Source organism: Microcaecilia unicolor, chromosome 6 (assembly GCF_901765095.1).
Source record: "Microcaecilia unicolor chromosome 6, aMicUni1.1, whole genome shotgun sequence".
NCBI classification, from domain to species: Eukaryota; Metazoa; Chordata; class Amphibia; order Gymnophiona; family Siphonopidae; genus Microcaecilia; species Microcaecilia unicolor.
This window is the reverse complement of record NC_044036.1, coordinates 302,014,384-302,034,676: the sequence shown is the minus strand read 5'-3', so window position 1 is coordinate 302,034,676 and position 20,293 is coordinate 302,014,384. Positions and strand designations below refer to the sequence as shown.

The window sequence follows — 20,293 nt, the reverse complement described above, 5'->3', positions numbered from 1 at the left end:
AAGAATTGCCATACTGGGACAGACCGAAGGTCCATTAAGCCCAGTATCTAGTTTCTAGCAGTGGGCAATCCAGGTCACAAGTACCTAGCAAGATGCCAAAACAGTACAATATTTTTTATTCTTCTTATCCTAGAAATAACCAGTGGATTTTATGCAGTTTTCTTTTAGGAAGATATCCAAACCTTTTCTAAACCCCGCTAAGCTAACTGCTTTTACCACATTCTCTGGCAATGAATTACACAGTTTAATTACACGTTGAGTAAAGAAATATTTTCTCCAATTTGTTTTAAATTTACTACTTTGTAGCTTCATTGCGTGCCCCCTAGTCCTAGTATTTTTGGAAAGAGTAAACAAGCGATAAACATCTACCCGTTCCACTCCACTCATTATTTTATATACTTCTATCATATCTCCTCTCAGCCGTATTTTCTCCAAGCTGAACAGCCCTAACCGCTTCAGCCTTTCCTCATAGGGAAGTCATCACATCCCCTTTATCATTTTTGTTGCCCTTCTCTGTACCTTTTCTAATTCCACTATATATTTTTTGAGATATGGTGACCAGAACTGCACACAGTATTCAAGGTGCGGTCACACCATGGAGTGATACACAGGCATTATAACACTGACAATGTGGCACCAGATTTAGGCAGTGGTACAAGACAGCAATTTGCAATATGTGCCAGATCTATTGGTTATGCTCTTTTTATCTGAAGAAAACATACATTAAGACAAGTTATAACCAACATCTGGAACAGACTCTAGGGGTGATCCTGGAAATTACAGACTGGCAAGCCTGATGTCGGTGCCAGGCAAAATAGTGGAAACTATTATAAAAAATAAAATTACAGAACACATACATAAACATGGTTTAATGGGATAGAGTCAGCATGGGTTCAGCCGAGTGAAGTCTTGCCTCATCAATCTGCTTCATTTCTTTGAAGGTGTGAATAAACAAGTGGATAAAGGTCAGCCTGTTGATGTAGTGTATCTAGATTTTCAGAAAGCTTTCGATAAAGTTCTTCATGAGAGACTCCTGAGAAAATTAGAGTCATGGGATAGGAGGCAAGGTTCTGGTGTGAATTAGGAATTGGTTATTTGACAGAAAACATAGGGTATGGTTAAACGGTCATTTCTCTCAATGGAGAAGGGTGAACAGTGGAGTGCTGCAGGGATCTGTATTGTGACTGGTGCTATTTAATATATTTATAAATTATATGGAAATCGGAGCAATGAGTGAGGTGATTAAATTTGCAGATGATACAAAACTATTCAAGGTTGTTAAAACACGAGAACACTGAAGAGAAATAATTGTTTAGCACGTTCGCTTTATCTTCATCACTCTCCACATAGCCATTCTCATTATCTTTCAGTCTCGCAATTCCATTCCTATCTCTTCTCCTTTCTCCAAGATATCTGAAAAAATTATTGTCACCTCTCTTTACATCTTTAGCCATTTTTTCTTCCGCTCGCGCTTTCGCTAGCCATATTTCCCTCTTCGCTACTTTCAGTTTAATCCGATAATCTTTTCCGTGATCCTCTCGTTGCGTTCTTTTGTATTCCTTGAACAAAGCCTCTTTTGTTCTTATTTTTTCAGCTACTTGTTTGGAGAACCATATAGGCTTCCTGCTTCTCTTGTTTAATTTCCTCACAAAAAGATCAGTCGCCATATTTATAACAGCCTTTAGCTTGGACCATTGTTTTTCCACTTCTCCTACGCCTTCCCATGCCAACAGCTCCTTCTTCAGGTATTCCCCCATTTTATCAAAATCAGTACATCTGAAATCCGCCTTCACCCTTATATCAAACCATACGGTGTGATGATCATTATTACATAGGTGGGCACCCACCCAGATATCGGAAACACTACCTCCATTAGTGAGAACTAGATCCAGCATCGACCCTTCCCTCGTGGGTTCGGTCACCATTTGTCTGAGCAAGGCACTTTGACAGGCATCCACAATCTCCCTACTTCTTTCCGATTCCGCAGACAGGACGTTCCAATCCACATCAGACAAACTGAAATCTCCCAACAGTAGCACCTCCCCTTTCATATCAATCTTTTAAATATCTTCTATCAGATCCTTGTATAACTTCTCCGTTTGCACAGGAGGTCTGTAGATAACTCCCGTGTGGATACAGGTTCTGTCTTCTCTTTCCAGGACGATCCATAAGATTCTTATTCCTCTATATTTACTATGGGATAGTAGGGACCCAGGTATAGCTACTACAATTGGTTCAAAATACAGAGACAAAATTGATCTTATGGGCCAGGAAACTTGAATCCATTTCACAGTAACACAGTAAATGACAGCAAAGACCCACACAGTACATCGAGTCTGTCCAACAAAGTGGCCAGAGCCACACCCACTACTCCTGTGCAGGCCCCAGTCATCCATGCGTAAACGCTGGTTGTCAAATTTCCACTATGCCAACAACATAGGCAGCCAAACATGATGGAGTCTCGGTTACAACCACATATCATCCCAAATATTGCTGATAGTATTCAGCTTACCAGTCAAGATGTCTTCCCCTCCCCCCTCAGCTGCACAGCACCCTCACTCGCAGCACGTGACAAAGCGATTTACAACACTGGAGTGGCCAAACCTTCACCTGTATTTTGCCATTTAAGGGACACAGACCTAGAAGTCTGTCCAGCATCTGCCTCAGTTCCCACAACTCATTCTCAAGCTAACACCTCAACAGCCATGTTGTGTTTCCATCCACTTTCTATCCTATGCGTTTTTGAATCTGCTCACCATTTTTGACTCCTGGAAGACCACCTCTCCTGGAAGAGTGTTCTAGGTATCTACTACCCTCTCTAGTACTTCCTGATGTTACTCCTAAGTCTACTTCCCTGCAACCTCCATTCATGTCCTCTAGTTCTACTGCCTCTGTGTCTCCGGAAGAGGTTTGTTTGAATATCAATACCTTTCAAGTACTTAAATGTCTGTATCATATCACCTCTCTCTCTTCTTTTCTCTAGTGTATACATATTCAAGTCCTCCAGTCTCTTCTCATATGTCTTATGTCACAAACCCTGTACCATTTTTGTCACCATCTCTGAACCGTTTCGTCTTTTTTATGTCATTGAAGAGATATGGTCTCCAAAACTGGACACAATACTCCAAGTGGGGCCTCACCAATGACTTGTACAGGGGCATCAACACCGCCTTTCTTCTGCAGCTTATGCCTCTCTATATGCAGCCTGTTACTCACTGGGCAACAGCCACTGCCTTGTCACATTATTTTACCACCTTGAGATCCTCAGACATTATCACCCCAAGGTCTCTTTCCTGATCTGTGTGTGCCAGTCTCTCACCCCCTAGCACATACTATTCTTTTGGATTTCAACAACCCAAGTACACTTTTTCATATTAAATTTTAACTGCCAAACATTCAACCATTGGATTAAGAACTGGTTGAAAGATAGGAAGCAGAGAGTAGGATTGCGTGGCCAGTATTCTCAGTGGAGGAGGGTAGTTAGTGGGGTCCCGCAGGGGTCTGTGCTGGGTCCGTTGCTTTTTAATGTATTTATAAATGACCTAGAGATGGGAGTAACTAGCGAGGTAATTAAATTCGCCGATGACACAAAATTATTCAGGGTCGTCAAGTCGCAGGAGGAATGTGAACGATTACAGGAGGACCTTGCGAGACTGGGAGAATGGGCGTGCAAGTGGCAGATGAAGTTCAATGTTGACAAGTGCAAAGTGATGCATGTGGGTAAGAGGAACCCGAATTATAGCTACGTCTTGCAAGGTTCCACGTTAGGAGTTACGGATCAAGAAAGGGATCTGGGTGTCGTCGTCGATGATACGCTGAAACCTTCTGCTCAGTGTGCTGCTGCGGCTAGGAAAGCGAATAGAATGTTGGGTGTTATTAGGAAGGGTATGGAGTCCAGGTGTGCGGATGTTATAATGCCGTTGTATCGCTCCATGGTGCGACCGCACCTGGAGTATTGTGTTCAGTACTGGTCTCCGTATCTCAAAAAAGATATAGTAGAATTGGAAAAGGTACAGCGAAGGGCGACGAAAATGATAGTGGGGATGGGACGACTTTCCTATGAAGAGAGGCTGAGAAGGCTAGGGCTTTTCAGCTTGGAGAAGAGACGGCTGAGGGGAGATATGATAGAAGTGTATAAAATAATGAGTGGAATGGATCGGGTGGATGTGAAGCGACTGTTCACGCTGTCCAAAAATACTAGGACTAGAGGGCATGAGTTGAAGCTACAGTGTGGTAAATTTAAAACGAATCGGAGAAAATTTTTCTTCACCCAACGTGTAATTAGACTCTGGAATTCGTTGCCGGAGAACATGGTACGGGCGGTTAGCTTGACGGAGTTTAAAAAGGGGTTAGATAGATTCCTAAAGGACAAGTCCATAGACCGCTATTAAATGGACTTGGAAAAATTCCGCATTTTTAGGTATAACTTGTCTGGAATGTTTTTACGTTTGGGGAGCGTGCCAGGTGCCCTTGACCTGGATTGGCCACTGTCGGTGACAGGATGCTGGGCTAGATGGACCTTTGGTCTTTCCCAGTATGGCACTACTTATGTACTTATGTACATTCTTCTAATTTTTCTCTTCTCATGTCCACTCCCTCCAGGGAGTCCATTCTGTTGCAAATCTTGGTGTTGAATAGAATTGGCCCCAGTACTGATCCCTGAGGTACTCCAATACTACATTTCTACCCTCTGAGAAGACTCCATCTACCACCACCCGCTGCCATCTGTCTGTCAACCAGATTCCAATCCAGTTCACCACTTACTGAATCCAAGTTGGTTATATCCAGCACATGTCCACTAGCAAATTCTTTGGTTAGTCAAAGAAGTCAATCTGATTCATTTGGCATGAGTTTCCTTTGGTGAAACCATGTTGCCTCAGATCTTGTAACCCACTGGACTCCAGGAAACTCAATATCCTTTCCTTAAGCTCCATTACCTTTCAAACCACTGAAATATGTGTTATCAGCTTACAGTTCCCCAAGTCTTCTCTGTCTCCAATTTTGTGAAGAGGGACATATCCACTCTTTTTCCAATCCCCCCCCCCCCATCTCCAAGGATTTATTAAACAAATCTTTAAGAGGATCAACCAGAACCTCTCTGAGCTCCCTCAAGATTCTGGGATGGATCCCATCCAGCCCCATGGATTTGACCACTTTTAGTTTTTCAAGTTGTTCATAAACACTTTCTTCTGTAATCAGTGTAATATCAACTTTATTTTCATATGTACCTTTATCAGCTGACTGAGGTTCTATTCTATAATTTTTATGGTGAAAAGAAAACATATGTATTTGTTAAGCACATCTGCTTTTTCCTCATCACGTTCCACACAATGGTTCATAACATCTTTCAGGCTCACAATTCCACTTCTAGCCTTCCTCCATTCACTAACATACCTGAAAAATGTCATGTCACCTTCTTTATGTTTTTAGCTATTTGTTCTTCTACCAGAGCCTTTGACGGCTCTATTTCTCTCTTCACTTCTTTCAGTGTTATCCGGTAATCTCTTCTGTGTTCCTCTTCCTGAGTTTTTTGTATTTCATGAACGTCAGCTCTTTTGGCTTTATTTTGTCAGCAATTTGTTTGGTGAACCATATTGGTTTCTTTTTCCTCTTGTTCTTGTTTACCTTCCTTATGTAAAGATCTCTTGCTGAATTTATAGCTTCTTTCAGTTTGAACCACAGATCCTCCACTGCTCCTATGTCCTTCCATCCCATCAGTTCTTTCTTCAGGCACTCCCCCATCTTAAGACCTTCTTATTTGGAAAAGCTTACGCTCTAGACCCGCCCCACATCTCTTCCTATTGAATTCCATTTCTCTTCCCGCATTTCCCCACCTCTGCTATTACTCTCTAGCCTCTTTCACTACAATGTCATTGACTGTTTGTTGTAGAATTGATGTATGATTTCTGTAAATTACTGTAAGCCACATTGGGCCTGCCCGTGGGTGGGAAAATGTGGGATATAAATGCTATAAATAAATAAATTTTTACAAAGTTAGTATGCTTAAAATCCAGTATTTTGAGCTTCATGCATATGTATTTATTTTAGCTCTTACATCAAACCACAGAATGTGATTGCTATTGGCCAGATGGGCACCTACCCTGACATTGGACACATCATCTCCGATCTAGCGTTGCCCCTTCTCTCATGGGTTCCATCACCATTTGTCTCAGCAGTACAATTTGAAGAGCATTCATAATCTTTCCATTTCCTCAGATGAGACCTTCCAAGCTGCATCCAGAGGGTTGAAATCCCCCAGCAACAGAACCTCCCCCTTCATTCCAACTTTTGGATATCTATGACCAAATCCCTGTCCATCTTCTCTGTTTGTGTGCCATTCTGGTCACCACATCTCAAAAAAAGATATGGTGGAATTAGAAAAGGTACAGAGAAGGGTGACAAAAATGATAAAGGGGAAGGGACAACTTCCCTATGAGGAAAGGTTAAAGCGGTTAGGGCTCTTCAGCTTGGAGAAGAGACAGCTGAGGAGAGATATGAAAGAGATATATAAAATAATGAGTGGAATGGAATGGGTAGATGTGAATCACTTGTTTATTCTTTCCAAAAATCCTAGGACTAGGGGGCACACAATGAAGCTACAAAGTAGTAAATTTAAAACAAATCAGCGAAAATATTTCTTCACTCAATGTGTAATTAAACTCTGGAATTCATTGCCAGAGAATATAATAAAAGCAGTTAGCATAGTGGGGTTTAAAAAAGGTTTGGATAGCTTCCTAAAAGAAAAGTCCATAAGCCATTATTAAAATGGATGGGGTAAATCCACTGCTTATTTCTAGGATAAGCAGCATAAAATGTATTGTACTGTTTTGGGATCTTGCCAGGTATTTGTGACCTGGATTGGCCACTGTTGGAAACAGGATACTGAGCTTGATGGACCTTCGGTCTGTCCCAATATGGCAATACTTATGTACTTATGTCTGTAGACAACACCCATGTAGATGGATGTTCTATCTGCTCTTTCTAAGACAATCAATATTGCTGCTTCTTCTCCCTAGGACCCTTGCATCTCAACCGCTTTAATATTGTTTTGCACATATAAGCTAACCTTCCGCCTTTCCAACCATCTCTGTCTTTCCTAAATAGAGTATAGCACAGTATGTTTGCATTCCATTCACAGTAGTCATTGAAATATGTCTCTGTTACAGAAACAAAATCCAAGTCTGCCTGTAACATCAAGGATTGAGATCATGAACTCTGTTGTAGAGACTGTGAGTATTTGTGCGCATACTTTTCCAGTTACTTATTGTCTCTCTCTCCCTCTATTTATCCTTCTGCCATTAGTGCCCAACGTTCTCATATGGGATTTTATTATGGGAACACTGGGTACTAATGGGTTAAATGCCTAGAAATGTATGCAGAGGTACAACTGCTTATAGTTATTATTTTAATATGGTATGCTTATGGACAATACACTCAACAACAAAAAAACAGTTATCTTCTTTACATTGAAATATCTCATTCTTACCTGTATAACTGCCTAGCAAAGAGCTGGAATGAAAGAAATTGAAACAAATTTAGTTTGAAAAACAATTCATATTAATGTTTTCTCTGTACTGATTTTCTTTTAATAGTAGGATATGCTGTTTGGCGGTGTTCGAGTATTTTACATTCAGCAGTTAATCTCCAAAGGAAAGCACTTATCATTGAAAGAGTTCAGCTTTTTGCATAAATAGCACATCAAGGACAGAGGAATAACCTATTCAGTCCACCATGACGAATGGATAGACGTGCATAGGCTGTGAGACAGAAGCAGTGGTGTGCTGGAGCCGGCTCACACCGGTTCGCAAGAGCCGGTTGTTAGTTTTTTAAGAATTTTGGGAGCCGGTTGTTAAAGTAGCTACTTTAACAACCGGCTCCCAAAATTTAGACTTGCCGAGTTGCCATGCCTCTTCTTGATGTCCTCCGCTCCGTCCTTCCCTGTGGCTTGCTCAGCATGTCTCACCACCTCCCCCCTACTCCTGATGCAGCTCCTCTTCTTACAGCGATTTTTTTTTCAGTGGTGCCGGCCGGCAGGCAGAGTAAGAAAAAGCACGTTGCTTCAGCCAATCCTGTGGACTTTACTTCAGCCTGTCCCGCCCCTGGGACAGGCTGAAGAAAAGCCCCAGGATTGGCTGAAGGAGCCTGCTTTTTCTTACTCTGTCTGCCGGCCGGCACCACTGAAAAAAAAATCGCTGTAAGTTTTCTGTTCCTTTTTGCTTTCCAGCTTAACCTGAGTCAGGTCTGATTCTGCTCTTTTCCGGTTCTCCCAACATTTTAAGAGAGAAAGTTCCGCCCCAATAGCCAAAGAAAGAGCTTCTAATCCTGCAAACAGGAGAAACAGAGAGCAAACTGCCTGCAGGAGCTACTGCTCTGGTAGGAGATTCCCCCAATTTCCTGTCCTTTCTCTGCAAACACTGCTGCAGCTTTCTAACCTGGGGCACTGCAAAGTCAGGAGCCTGAGCAGACCTGGCCCGAGGAAAGGCACTTTGGGGGACTCTACTGAAGAGAGGGAGCAAGATGCGGAGTCCTACAAAGGGAGATTTTGGTGCCCCAGGTTTTGTGTCTAACTGGTTTCTAGTTGCTAAAATCCTGCTCTGTGAATTATATAAGGACTCAGGGGAGGGAAGAGTGAGGAAGGAGATGAGGGAAAAGGGAGAGGAGAAAAACTGCACATGGATGAAGAAAATAGACAGAAGCTGAGGACCAGAAATGAAGAAGAAAGGAGGAAAGGAAAGAAAGAAATGGAAAGGAAGCCCTGGAAATGGAGTTAGAGGACAGATAGCAGCAGAATTGGATACTGGACCAGCATGATCAGAAAAACAGTCACCAGACAACAAAGGTAGAAAAAAATCATTTTATTTTCATTATAGTGTTTGGAATATGTTCACTTTGAGAATCAGGTGCTCAACATTAAAAGTTTATATTTATTTACTTATTTATGGCATTTTATCGCACATTAAACATGAATTCGATTGGAACCTGGGATCATTTAATTTTTTTTTCCTGGAGTAATGCATTGCCCCCCCCCCAGGCTCTCTCCCCGGCTATAGCCAGCTCTGCAATTTGGGGGGGGGGGGGGGGCGCAGAGGGGGACCAGGGTTGTTAAACATTTACCAGCACACCACTGGACAGAAGGTATATATGTTTATAGACTGTGGTAGCTGAATGTACTATGGAGCTAAACTGTAAGAACTCTGTGAAGAATATTTATATCTATATATTTCTATATATACACACACCCTACATGCAAATATTTCATGCATAAAAATATATATCAAAAATACAAAAAGCTCCTCTAAAGAAAAATACTTACATACTGTCTGTGTGTGCATAGGTGTGTGTGTGTGTATATATATATATATATATAGAAATACAGATCTCTCTATATAAAAGGCAACACCAACGTTCTATGAAGCCTCCAGCCGGAAGTGTGAAGGGGGCGAGATATCCGGTTTCCCTATGAGTGTCTGCCCCGCCTTCTCTGTAACACAGTCAGTGAAGGAAAACAGCAGAGCACGAAATCAAATCGCTGGCTCTGTAACAGTGAAGGACTCAGAGGGGGGAGGGGACAGAGGCCAGAGGGCAGGGACACACACACACTCCCACATGCACACAGAAGAAAACATTGCTAGCCCCCGTTTCATTTGCATCAGAAACGGGCTTTTTTACTAGTATGTATATAAAGATATATTTATAGATACACACACATTGATGGTCATTTTACAAGTGTTATTCGCGCTTTAAACATCCCAATTCCTGAACACTATAATGTTTTGTGACCAAAAAATATAAACCAGTATTTTACAGAAGGGCAGGAAAAAACACATAAGCCAAATGTCTATTGATAGTGGAGGCGTGTTGGGGCAGTATGGGGGCATGTAATGGATGATGTAGTGCTCTCTACGTCCATCTCCAATTCCCAATAGCATATTGCCATACAGGCAATGCAATATCTACATCGGACTTAGACCATCTTTAAATCATGAATAAGTGCCACAACAGCATGTGCATGAGACTGTTTGCATTGGTGATGACTGCGAGAGAGACGAGAGGCTATGAGCTTGATTGCCATTTCTGTTCACCCATGTCTGTTGTCTGAAACCCTTCCTTCTCCACACCTGCTACCTGCCCTCCCCTTCCACTAGTTAATACCCCACCATATTGTCTACACCCACAACCTCCTCTACCCTTCCAATACCATGCTAACTCACTCTTGTCCCTCACCTGTCTCCTCCCCTCTCTGACTGGTGTGCAGGTGGTCTCTTACGTAATCTAGTCTGGTTCTCAGCATGCATATACCTCTGCACACAGCCCCTCATACTGTCTGAGGAAGTGGAACCATCCTGTCACCATAGCAGATCCCAACCCATGTCTTTTGTGTGGTATAGGAACTGAGCCTTTGCCCAGCCACAACAAAATGATGCTTGCGGTGTCTCAGTACTTCTCCCTCACGCATGTCCAACTCCTCTGAGGTAAGGTTTCTCTTCCACGACAAGAACTGCTGTTTTGAAGCCGGTACAAACCATCTCATGCAGCTTCTGCCACAGATTGTAAAGTGGCAAGCATCAAGTTTAAATATGCCTCACAAAAAAAAATGTCTAAGTGGGAGGACTGTACACATTGATATTTGGTATGTCCAAGTTTCTGAAACTGCATGGGTGCTCTAAATCTTTAGGGCTGAAAAACATCAATGTGGTTATGCTGTAGGGATATTTTACACTAGAAGAGATGGGGAGGCTTGGGAAGACAAATAAAGATAGATGCTTCAAAGTACAGGCAGATCCTGGGAGGAAACCTTGTTCCAGTCTGCCATGGACCTGAACTGGGGAGAAGATTCAACTTTCAGCAGGGCAATGATCCTAAGCACAAAGCAAAAACATCAATGAAATGGACTAAGCAAGAAGAAAGTGCTTCAGTGGTCCACTCAAAGCCCAGTCCCAAATACAATAGAAAATCTGCAACAACAAGACTTTAAAAATGCAGTCCACAGAGTACCCCCCCCCAACCAATTTTAAACAGCTTCACCTACTCTGCCCAGATCAGATAAAAACTACACCATCCTGCTCTGCAAGTTTGATAGGCACTTGTCGGGAAAGATACATAGTGAGAGGGGCAGGTACAATCCTAAACAAAGGCGCAGAGGAATTAACCTGCATATTCTGCACAGAACAGCAGGTACGACTTTAGCCACCTGGTTCGGCAAATTAGATGGACCATGCAGGTCTTTCTTTCCCATCTGTTACTATGTTATTTGCCACAAACTTTTGAGTCAATGAGTTTGAAAACTTTCAGCTACCAAGACTTGTTGGTTTCCTATTATCATTTATTTTTTGAATACTTCTACAGCTGAGCAGAGCATAATGATGTAGATCAGTGCAACAAATTCCTACTTTACTATATATATATATATATATATATACAGTGGGGGAAATAAGTATTTGATCCCTTGCTGATTTTGTAAGTTTGCCCACTGACAAAGACATGAGCAGCCCATAATTGAAGGGTAGGTTATTGGTAACAGTGAGAGATAGCACATCACAAATTAAATCCGGAAAATCACATTGTGGAAAGTATATGAATTTATTTACATTCTGCAGAGGGAAATAAGTATTTGATCCCTCTGGCAAACAAGACCTAATACTTGGTGGCAAAACCCTTGTTGGCAAGCACAGCGGTCAGACGTCTTCTGTAGTTGATGATGAGGTTTGCACACATGTCAGGAGGAATTTTGGTCCACTCCTCTTTGCAGATCATCTCTAAATCATTAAGAGTTCTGGGCTGTCGCTTGGCAACTCGCAGCTTCAGCTCCCTCCATAAGTTTTCAATGGGATTAAGGTCTGGTGACTGGCTAGGCCACTCCATGACCCTAATGTGCTTCTTCCTGAGCCACTCCTTTGTTGCCTTGGCTGTATGTTTTGGGTCATTGTCGTGCTGGAAGACCCAGCCACGACCCATTTTTAAGGCCCTGGCGGAGGGAAGGAGGTTGTCACTCAGAATTGTACGGTACATGGCCCCATCCATTCTCCCATTGATGCGGTGAAGTAGTCCTGTGCCCTTAGCAGAGAAACACCCCCAAAACATAACATTTCCACCTCCATGCTTGACAGTGGGGACGGTGTTCTTTGGGTCATAGGCAGCATTTCTCTTCCTCCAAACACGGCGAGTTGAGTTCATGCCAAAGAGCTCAATTTTTGTCTCATCTGACCACAGCACCTTCTCCCAATCACTCTCGGCATCATCCAGGTGTTCACTGGCAAACTTCAGACGGGCCGTCACATTTGCATTCCGGAGCAGGGGGACCTTGCGGGCACTGCAGGATTGCAATCCGTTATGTCGTAATGTGTTACCAATGGTTTTCGTGGTGACAGTGGTCCCAGCTGCCTTGAGATCATTGACAAGTTCCCCCCTTGTAGTTGTAGGCTGATTTCTAACCTTCCTCATGATCAAGGATACCCCACGAGGTGAGATTTTGCGTGGAGCCCCAGATCTTTGTCGATTGACAGTCATTTTGTACTTCTTCCATTTTCTTACTATGGCACCAACAGTTGTCTCCTTCTCGCCCAGCGTCTTACTGATGGTTTTGTAGCCCATTCCAGCCTTGTGCAGGTGTATGATCTTGTCCCTGACATCCTTAGACAGCTCCTTGCTCTTGGCCATTTTGTAGAGGTTAGAGTCTGACTGATTCACTGAGTCTGTGGACAGGTGTCTTTCATACAAGTGACCATTGCCGACAGCTGTCTGTCATGCAGGTAACGAGTTGATTTGGAGCATCTACCTGGTCTGTAGGGGCCAGATCTCTTACTGGTTGGTGGGGGATCAAATACTTATTTCCCTCTGCAGAATGCAAATAAATTCATATACTTTCCACAATGTGATTTTCCGGATTTAATTTGTGATGTGCTATCTCTCACTGTTACCAATAACCTACCCTTCAATTATGGGCTGCTCATGTCTTTGTCAGTGGGCAAACTTACAAAATCAGCAAGGGATCAAATACTTATTTCCCCCACTGTATATATATATATATATATATATATATATATATATAAAATTTATTAAATCAAAATATAAAAACAGTATAAGGGTGTGAAGATATTTACAAGACTGTAAATGTAATGGTTGTCCAACTAACATGTAATTTTCACTGCACAATAGGCCAATCTACAAAACTGTTTTAGATAAGGAGTTCCAAACAGCACATGTTAAAAGCTGCCATGCAAGCTAGATCACTAGACAACATGCGTAAAAGTGACCTTAAAGCATATCTTGATAAATCTCAGATGTCAGGTCACCACTGCAACCAGAAATTTCCCTCTGCCACCTGGGATTTTCATACTCTGATTTGTTGCTTTTGAAACGTCAGATATGTCACGCGTCTCTGGTGCAAAAAAAGATGCCATCAACCCACCAAGAAGATATTTTGCCCTGGGCCCAGCTTGGTCTCTCGGCAGCCCTGTCCCCACACCACCACATACACCTCTTCATTGAACTTAGGGTTATGATAATGGCCCCTCTGTACAGGTCACTCAGCTTTCCTAGCAGTATAACGTAACCATACAGAGGATGGTAGAGTTGGAAAACTCGATCAATTTACCTTGTTTCTTCTGTTATTCCCTACCATCTTTTACCACTGTACACAGTGTCTACTGCAAGAAAGTTTAAGAAGCAGTATTTAAATAACAATTATTATAAGGTATGCAAGGTCACAACAGGCAATACAGACCTCCTGATGAATCATTTTCAGTCCATCTAATGTTTCTTCATTCAAATAATGGGTGATAGGCCTGCCAAATTGCAGAACAATGAAACAGTAAGTAAAACATAGCAGCAAAGCACTTAATTATCTGCTAGCAGTAATGAATTATACAAAATTAAATGTATATTGGAATATTAAAAGTTAGCTAAGTGCACAACATGTGGTAACAACTGAAAAAGAGTCTTTATTTCTAGACACCAGGTCTGCCTTTTGTCTATAACTTCTTGGGTACACCGAAAAATCAAATAAAAGATAAAGAAAATATACATAACAATGTAGGTTTCCTCTTCTACTTAAAAGATGTGATTTTCTGCAGATGTGTCCATACATCTTGATTTTTGAATTGAGTTTTCCCCTAAATTCCTAGCTAAATGTTTGTTGAAATACCTGTGAAATATATACATAGATTTTTTTTAATTCAGGCTATATAAAAGGCTTTCTTCAAAATAAAAAAGGAAATCCTTCTAATGAGGCTCCTGTTAAAGCTGCCAAGTAAGATGAAATCATACCTCACGTTGGATGCACTTGGCTGAAGTTGTGGGACAATTAAATAATAAGACCAGAGATATATTTAGCAGTCATTGTGATCAGTGGCAAAAGGACCTGGTAAGGCTAGCCACATTCCCCTGGATTCTATATAGCGTGCCTAGCATTCTGCACCAAAATCCAAGCGTATTCTATTACAATGCGTATAACTTAATTGTCTTAACAAGCTAATCAGCATTAACACCACTAATTGGCAATAATTAGAATTTTCGTGCACAAATCGCTAAGTGTACTCTGTAACGCACTGTGCCTAAATTTTAATGCATGCAGGAAAAAACGGGCTTGGTTAGGGGCTTTTGGTGGGCATTCCAAAATTTACATGTACTGTTATAGAATATGGCCTTCTGTGCCTACTTCTACGCGCCAGGATTTACGCAACATTTTTGTTGGTGTAAACTAAGTGTATTCTATCGCGCTTATAGAATATGCTTAGGCAGAAATGTTTTCTGCATCGATTTTTTAGGCCCCATATATAGAATCTGGCCCATTGTGCTGAAGCAATTGATGCATAGACCGAATGAAACTGCTGCAGCAGACAGTGGACCTCTTTGAATTCACATTTTCTGGACCTGTGGAACAAATGAGAGACACAGCTAGGATTGGGGGGGGGGGGGGGGGTGGTAAATTAAGACTCGAGTCAATAAAGGCCAGAGAAGGGTCTAGACTGCTCTGCAATGGCAGATGGAAGTAAATCAACTTAAGCTCAAAAATAAGTTAAGTGCCTACCTGTAATCTTGGAAGTACGTGCCATCATAATGTATACTGGACTTCTGCATAGTGCTTTTAGGAGCCCCAGTATTACAGAGGGAAAAGACAGTAAGTTCACTGCAGAGAAACCAAGCAAAACATGTTTTCCATTTTCCCACCAATCAACCAGAATGGACTTACTTCCTTCTGCCATAGCAGGGCAGTAGAATGGTTTTCCTTAAAAGCTGGTTGCACTCTTGCAACTTTCAAGCAGGTAGGGAATGCTCTTGATGCTAAACTTCATGTCACAACTGAGCATACAAATAAAAGCAAACCACGTCGGGGTTCCTTAACTAGCCAAGAAGGGAAAGTATCAGCATAAGATGTAGCCTGTTTCAAAGCAGAGCGTGCTTTCTGAACGTTAGATGATGTTAAGGAGTTGAAATGTCTGTCATACACATGAAAGTTGCTATGAAGAGGTAGACACTGAAAAGAGGGAGATATGGTCAAGGGAAACTTGCCCATTAGAAAAAGAAGGGAACATGAAGCCCAAAACAGTACCAGATAAAGTGGTATCAACAAGGAATGGTCTCATTAGAAAGACAGAAAGCTATCCCTCAGAGAGGCGATTTTACTTGATAAAAAAATCAGCAAAGGAGTCAGAGCTTAGTGATAGAAAAAAACATTTATATAAACCTTGATGAATCGCCAATCTTGGCCAAGGCCAAATCGAGGCAATATATATAACCAGAAGCAGAATGAGAACCCTAATGAAAGATAAAAAAAGAAACAGACATAAAAGAAAAATAGAATACATTCTAGCAAGAACAATCATACTGACAATACATTGCTACTGCTGTCACCTTTCCAATGCTCTTGCACAGTCAAAAGCTAAATGGAAAAAATGGGTTTTCAGACTAACTCTGAAATATTTATAGGATGACTGATTGTATTAAAAGAGGAAGGTTGTTCCATAAACTAGGTGCCAGAAAAAATAAGCACTATGTCTGGTTGATTCTAACTTAGATCTATTGGGACTCGATAGGACCAGCCTATGATCGTTAATTGAACGAACTAAATGGGATGGCAATTATGAAACTGTTAAATTTGCAAGATAATCTGGAATACCTTCATGCAGTGCCTTAAATGCTACCGAAAGAATTTTAAACTGAATACAGAACTGAATTGGGAGCCAATGAAAATTACAGAATAAAGGCATCCCCATTTAGACATGATCCCTGCAAGAGGCTTTACATAAAAATCTAGCAGCTGTATTTTGTAGACACTGTAGTCTTTTCAGATTAGACTGTGCAATGCCTGAACTGCAGTAATCCAAATGAGAATTTACATAAGCATGATAAAGAGTTTCCAATGCTTTCAGGTCCAAAAACCAAAGGATCGAACTGAGCTGATAGAGAGCATGGAAATCTGTTGTGTAAAAGTCAATGTGTAAAAGTCAAATGAGTATCTGTAATAACCCCTAGGTAGTAAAATTAATCAATTGGTGAACATTGTTTCCCCCCCAAAATTGGAGTCATAGTGGGTGGTGGAGAATGATTAGTAATCCAACAATTCATAGTTTTATCTTAATTCAGAACTAAGCGATCAGTCTTTAGCCAGGGAGCAATCCTATCTAAACAACCTTGCAGAGGTGGGATGATGAACTGAAGGAAGAATCAGGGATGAACTTAGGGTTGATGGAGAGCTTTTGTCCTTCTTGGAGGGTTTATTTTATATTTATTGGGGGGAGTGTATATCATCATATGAAAGTAAAATTGTTGTATGTGCACTTAATGCAAATCAAAGAAAATGAGAAGGGAAGTTTATTATTATTAGCATTTGTATAGCGCTACCAGACGCACGCAGCGCTGAACACCTGACACAGAGAGACAGTCCCTGCTCAATAGAGCTTACAATCTAAAATAATACAGACAGACAGGACAATTAAGGGCAAGGGAAGTACTGGGTGAGAAGGAACAAGGGGGGGAGGCAGATGAGTAGTGGCTAGGAGCCAAAAGCAGCAGTGAAAAGGTGGGTTTTCAGCACAGATTTGAAAACAGGTAGAGATGGAGCTAGACGCACAGGCTCAGGAAGTTTATTCCAGGCATAAGGTGCCATGAGAGAAAAAGAACGAAGCCTGGAGTTAGCAGTGGAGGAGAAGGGGGACGACAAGAGAGATTTGTCCAGTGAACAGAGGTCACGGGGAGGAATGTAGGGAGAGATGAGAGTGGAGAGGTAATGGGGGGCTGCAGAATGGATGCATTTAAAGGTCAGCAAGAGAAGTTTGAACTGTATATGGAAGCGGACAGGGAGCCAGTGAAGTGACTTGAGGAGTGGGCTAGTGTGGGTATAACGATTTTGGTGGAAAATAAGCCGTGCTGCAGAATTTTGGACAGACTGGAGAGGAGAGGAGAGAGATGACTGAGCGGAAGACCAGTAAGAAGTAAATTGCAATAATCCAAGCGCGAGGTGACAAGGGTGTGGATAAGGGTTTTGGCAGCATATTTGCTAATGTTGTAGATAAAGAAACGACAGGTTTTGGTGATCTGTTGAATATGTGCAGAGAAGGAGAGAGAGGAATCAAAGATGATACCAAGATTACGAGCCGAGGAGACAGGGAGGATGTGAGAGCCATTAACAGAGATAGAGAATGGGGGAAGAGGGGAGGTGGGTTTAGGGGGAAAAATGAGAAGTTCAGTTTTAGTCATGTTTAGCTTCAGATGGTGTAGAGACATCCAAGCAGCAATGTCAGACAAGCAGGATGAAATTTTGTCCTGGATTAAGGTTGAGATTTCAGGGGTGGAGATATAGATCTGAGAGTCGTCTGCGTAAAGATGGTATTGAAAGCCATGGGATGAAATCAGGGTACCAAGGGAAGAGGTATAGATGGAGAAGAGGAGGGGTCCAAGGACAGAAGCCTGAGGCACACCAACTGAAAGCGGGATGGAAGTTGAAGAGGAACCGCCAGAGTGAACACTGAAAGTGCGAAGTGAGAGGTAGGAGGAGAACCAGGAAAGAACAGGACCCTGGAATCCAATCGAGGATAGTGTATCTAGGAGTATGGTGTGGTCAACAGTGTCGAAAGCAGCAGATAGGTCAAGAAGGATAAGGATAGAATAGAGACCTCTGGATTTAGCCAGAAGCAGGTCATTAGAGACTTTGGTAAGTGCAGTTTCAGTAGAGTGAAGAGGGCGGAAACCAGATTGGAGTGGGTCAAGAATAGGTTGAGAAGAAAGAAAGTCAAGACAACGGCAGTGAACGACGCGTTCAAGTAATTTGGAGAGGAAAGGGAGATGGGGCAATAGTTGGAGGGACAGGTAGGGTTAAATGAGGGTTTTTTTAAAGAGTGGAGTGACAACAGCATGTTTGAGTGAAAGATTAAGGATGTGACAGATGACAGGAATGATAGTAGGAGAGATAGTGTTAAGTAGATAAGTGGGGATGGGATCAGTGGAACAGGTAGGGCATTTAGAGGAGGAAAGAAGAAGGGCAGTTTCCTCAGTAGAAACTTCAGAGGAGGAGGAAAAAGAGGGAGAGGAAGGAGAGTAGGGGGTGTGGACTAAGGGAGAGAGAGGTGGGGAGGGTTTGGATGAAAATTCAAGGTTAATCTTACGGATTTTATCGTGGAAGTGCTCAGCTAGGGTCTGAGGAGAAAGAGAAGGGGGAATTGGGGATGGAGGCAGTTTGAGAAGAGAGTTCAGTGTGGCGAAGAGAAGTCGAGGGTTAGCACCAAGGGAATTTGTCAATTGGGTGAAGTAATCCTGTTTGGCCCGTGAAAGGGCAGACTGGAAGGAGTTTAGCATGAATTTGAAATGAATAAAGTCGGCAAGGGTGCGGGATTTAAGCCAAGAACGTTCAGCAGAGCGGGCACAGGAACGAAAGTAGCGGATTTTAGAGGTCAGCCAAGGCTGGGGTTTGGTACACCTAGTAGGACGGGGCATGGGAGGGGCAAGAGTGTCCAGAGCAGAGGAGAGAATATTATTATAGGAAGAAACGGCTTCATTGACAGACTTAGATAGAGTGGTGGAAGAGAAAAGGTTAGAGACACAAGAGGACAGAGTAAGGGGGTCAATAGCTTGAAGATTCCTAGATGTGGGGGTTGAGATTGGGTGGGACTGGTGAGGAGGGTGCTTAAGTGTGAAGGTTAATAGGTGATGGTCAGAAAGGGGGAGAACTGAGGAACAGAAGCTGGAGGGAAAGCAGTTAGAGGAGAGGATAAGGTCGAGAAAGTGACCATTTTGGTGGGTGGGTGCAGAGGAGCACAGCTGAAAATCGAATGAGGACGTTAAGGCAAGGAATTGGGAAACATAAGAGTCAGAGGAATCATCAGTATGGATGTTAAAAGTCACCAAGGATGATGGAGGGGGATGTAGGATCATGAAAGAAGGAAAGCCAGGCATCAAAGTCAGTGAGAAAGGATGAAAGAACTTATCAGGGGGTCGATAAATGACTGCCAGTCGGAGAGGCAGAGGAGTGAAAAGGCAGATGGAGTGGACTTCAAAAGGACAAAAAGTGGAAGAAGAGGTTGGAATTTGCAAGAGGAAGACAGTAGCAATCCAACGCCACCACCGCGTCTGGCAGGGCGAGGGGTATGAGAGAAAAGATAATCACCATGGCAAAAGGCCTGCAACAGAAGTAGAGTCATCAGGGGAGAGCTAAGTTTCAGTTAAGGCAAGTAGATGGAGGGAACGAGAAATGAAGAGGTCGTGAATGTAGGGAAGTTTATTGCAGATGGAGCGGGCATTTCATAGGGCGCAAGAGAAGGGTAAGGAGTTAAGGGGGAAGTAGAGGAATACAGATGAGATTAGAGACGTCACAATGTGGTCTGCATAAGTAGGAAGGCAGAAGAGGAGGACCACGATTGGGATTGATGTCACCAGCTAAGAGTAAGAGAAGGAGTAAAAGAGAGCAGAGGAGAGTAGGAGAGGTGTGGCCACGAAGGCGTCGAAGGCATGAGGTACTCAGGTACAACGGGGAAGGCACAATGGAGGGAAGAAAGAGATGAAGATTAAAAGCTGAGAAGGAGGAAGGGGGTAAAAGAGAAGGTGAGGAAATCAATGGATGGGCAGTGAGTTCCTGTAATGGACAGTGGTAGGGGGTGAGGGAAAAGATTAAGAAGGGACAGGGCAAGGAAGAGAATGTGTATTGGGGCCATAAATAAAGTCTGAAGAACTTTCAGGTGCTAGGTGGGAACGGCAGTTGAACTTTCAGGTACTAAGGAGAAACAGCAATTGAAACATCAGGCCAATAGCTGATGGAAGGAAGAATGGAGTCGAGGCTGAAGACAAGCAGGACTGGAACTAG

General features: G+C 42.5%; 1 protein-coding gene across 1 annotated transcript in view; it reads right to left on the bottom strand.

Moving 5' to 3' along the window:
• Window positions 1-20,293, bottom strand: part of TBCD (tubulin folding cofactor D) — a 477,889-nt gene that overhangs the window by 121,687 nt on the left and 335,909 nt on the right. The window contains exons 22-23 of the mRNA XM_030208042.1: window positions 13,724-13,784; window positions 7,487-7,509 (exon numbers count right to left, since the gene is read on the bottom strand). Coding sequence (XP_030063902.1) covers window positions 7,487-7,509; window positions 13,724-13,784 — 84 coding nt within the window. The remainder of the gene's footprint in view (window positions 1-7,486; window positions 7,510-13,723; window positions 13,785-20,293) is intronic.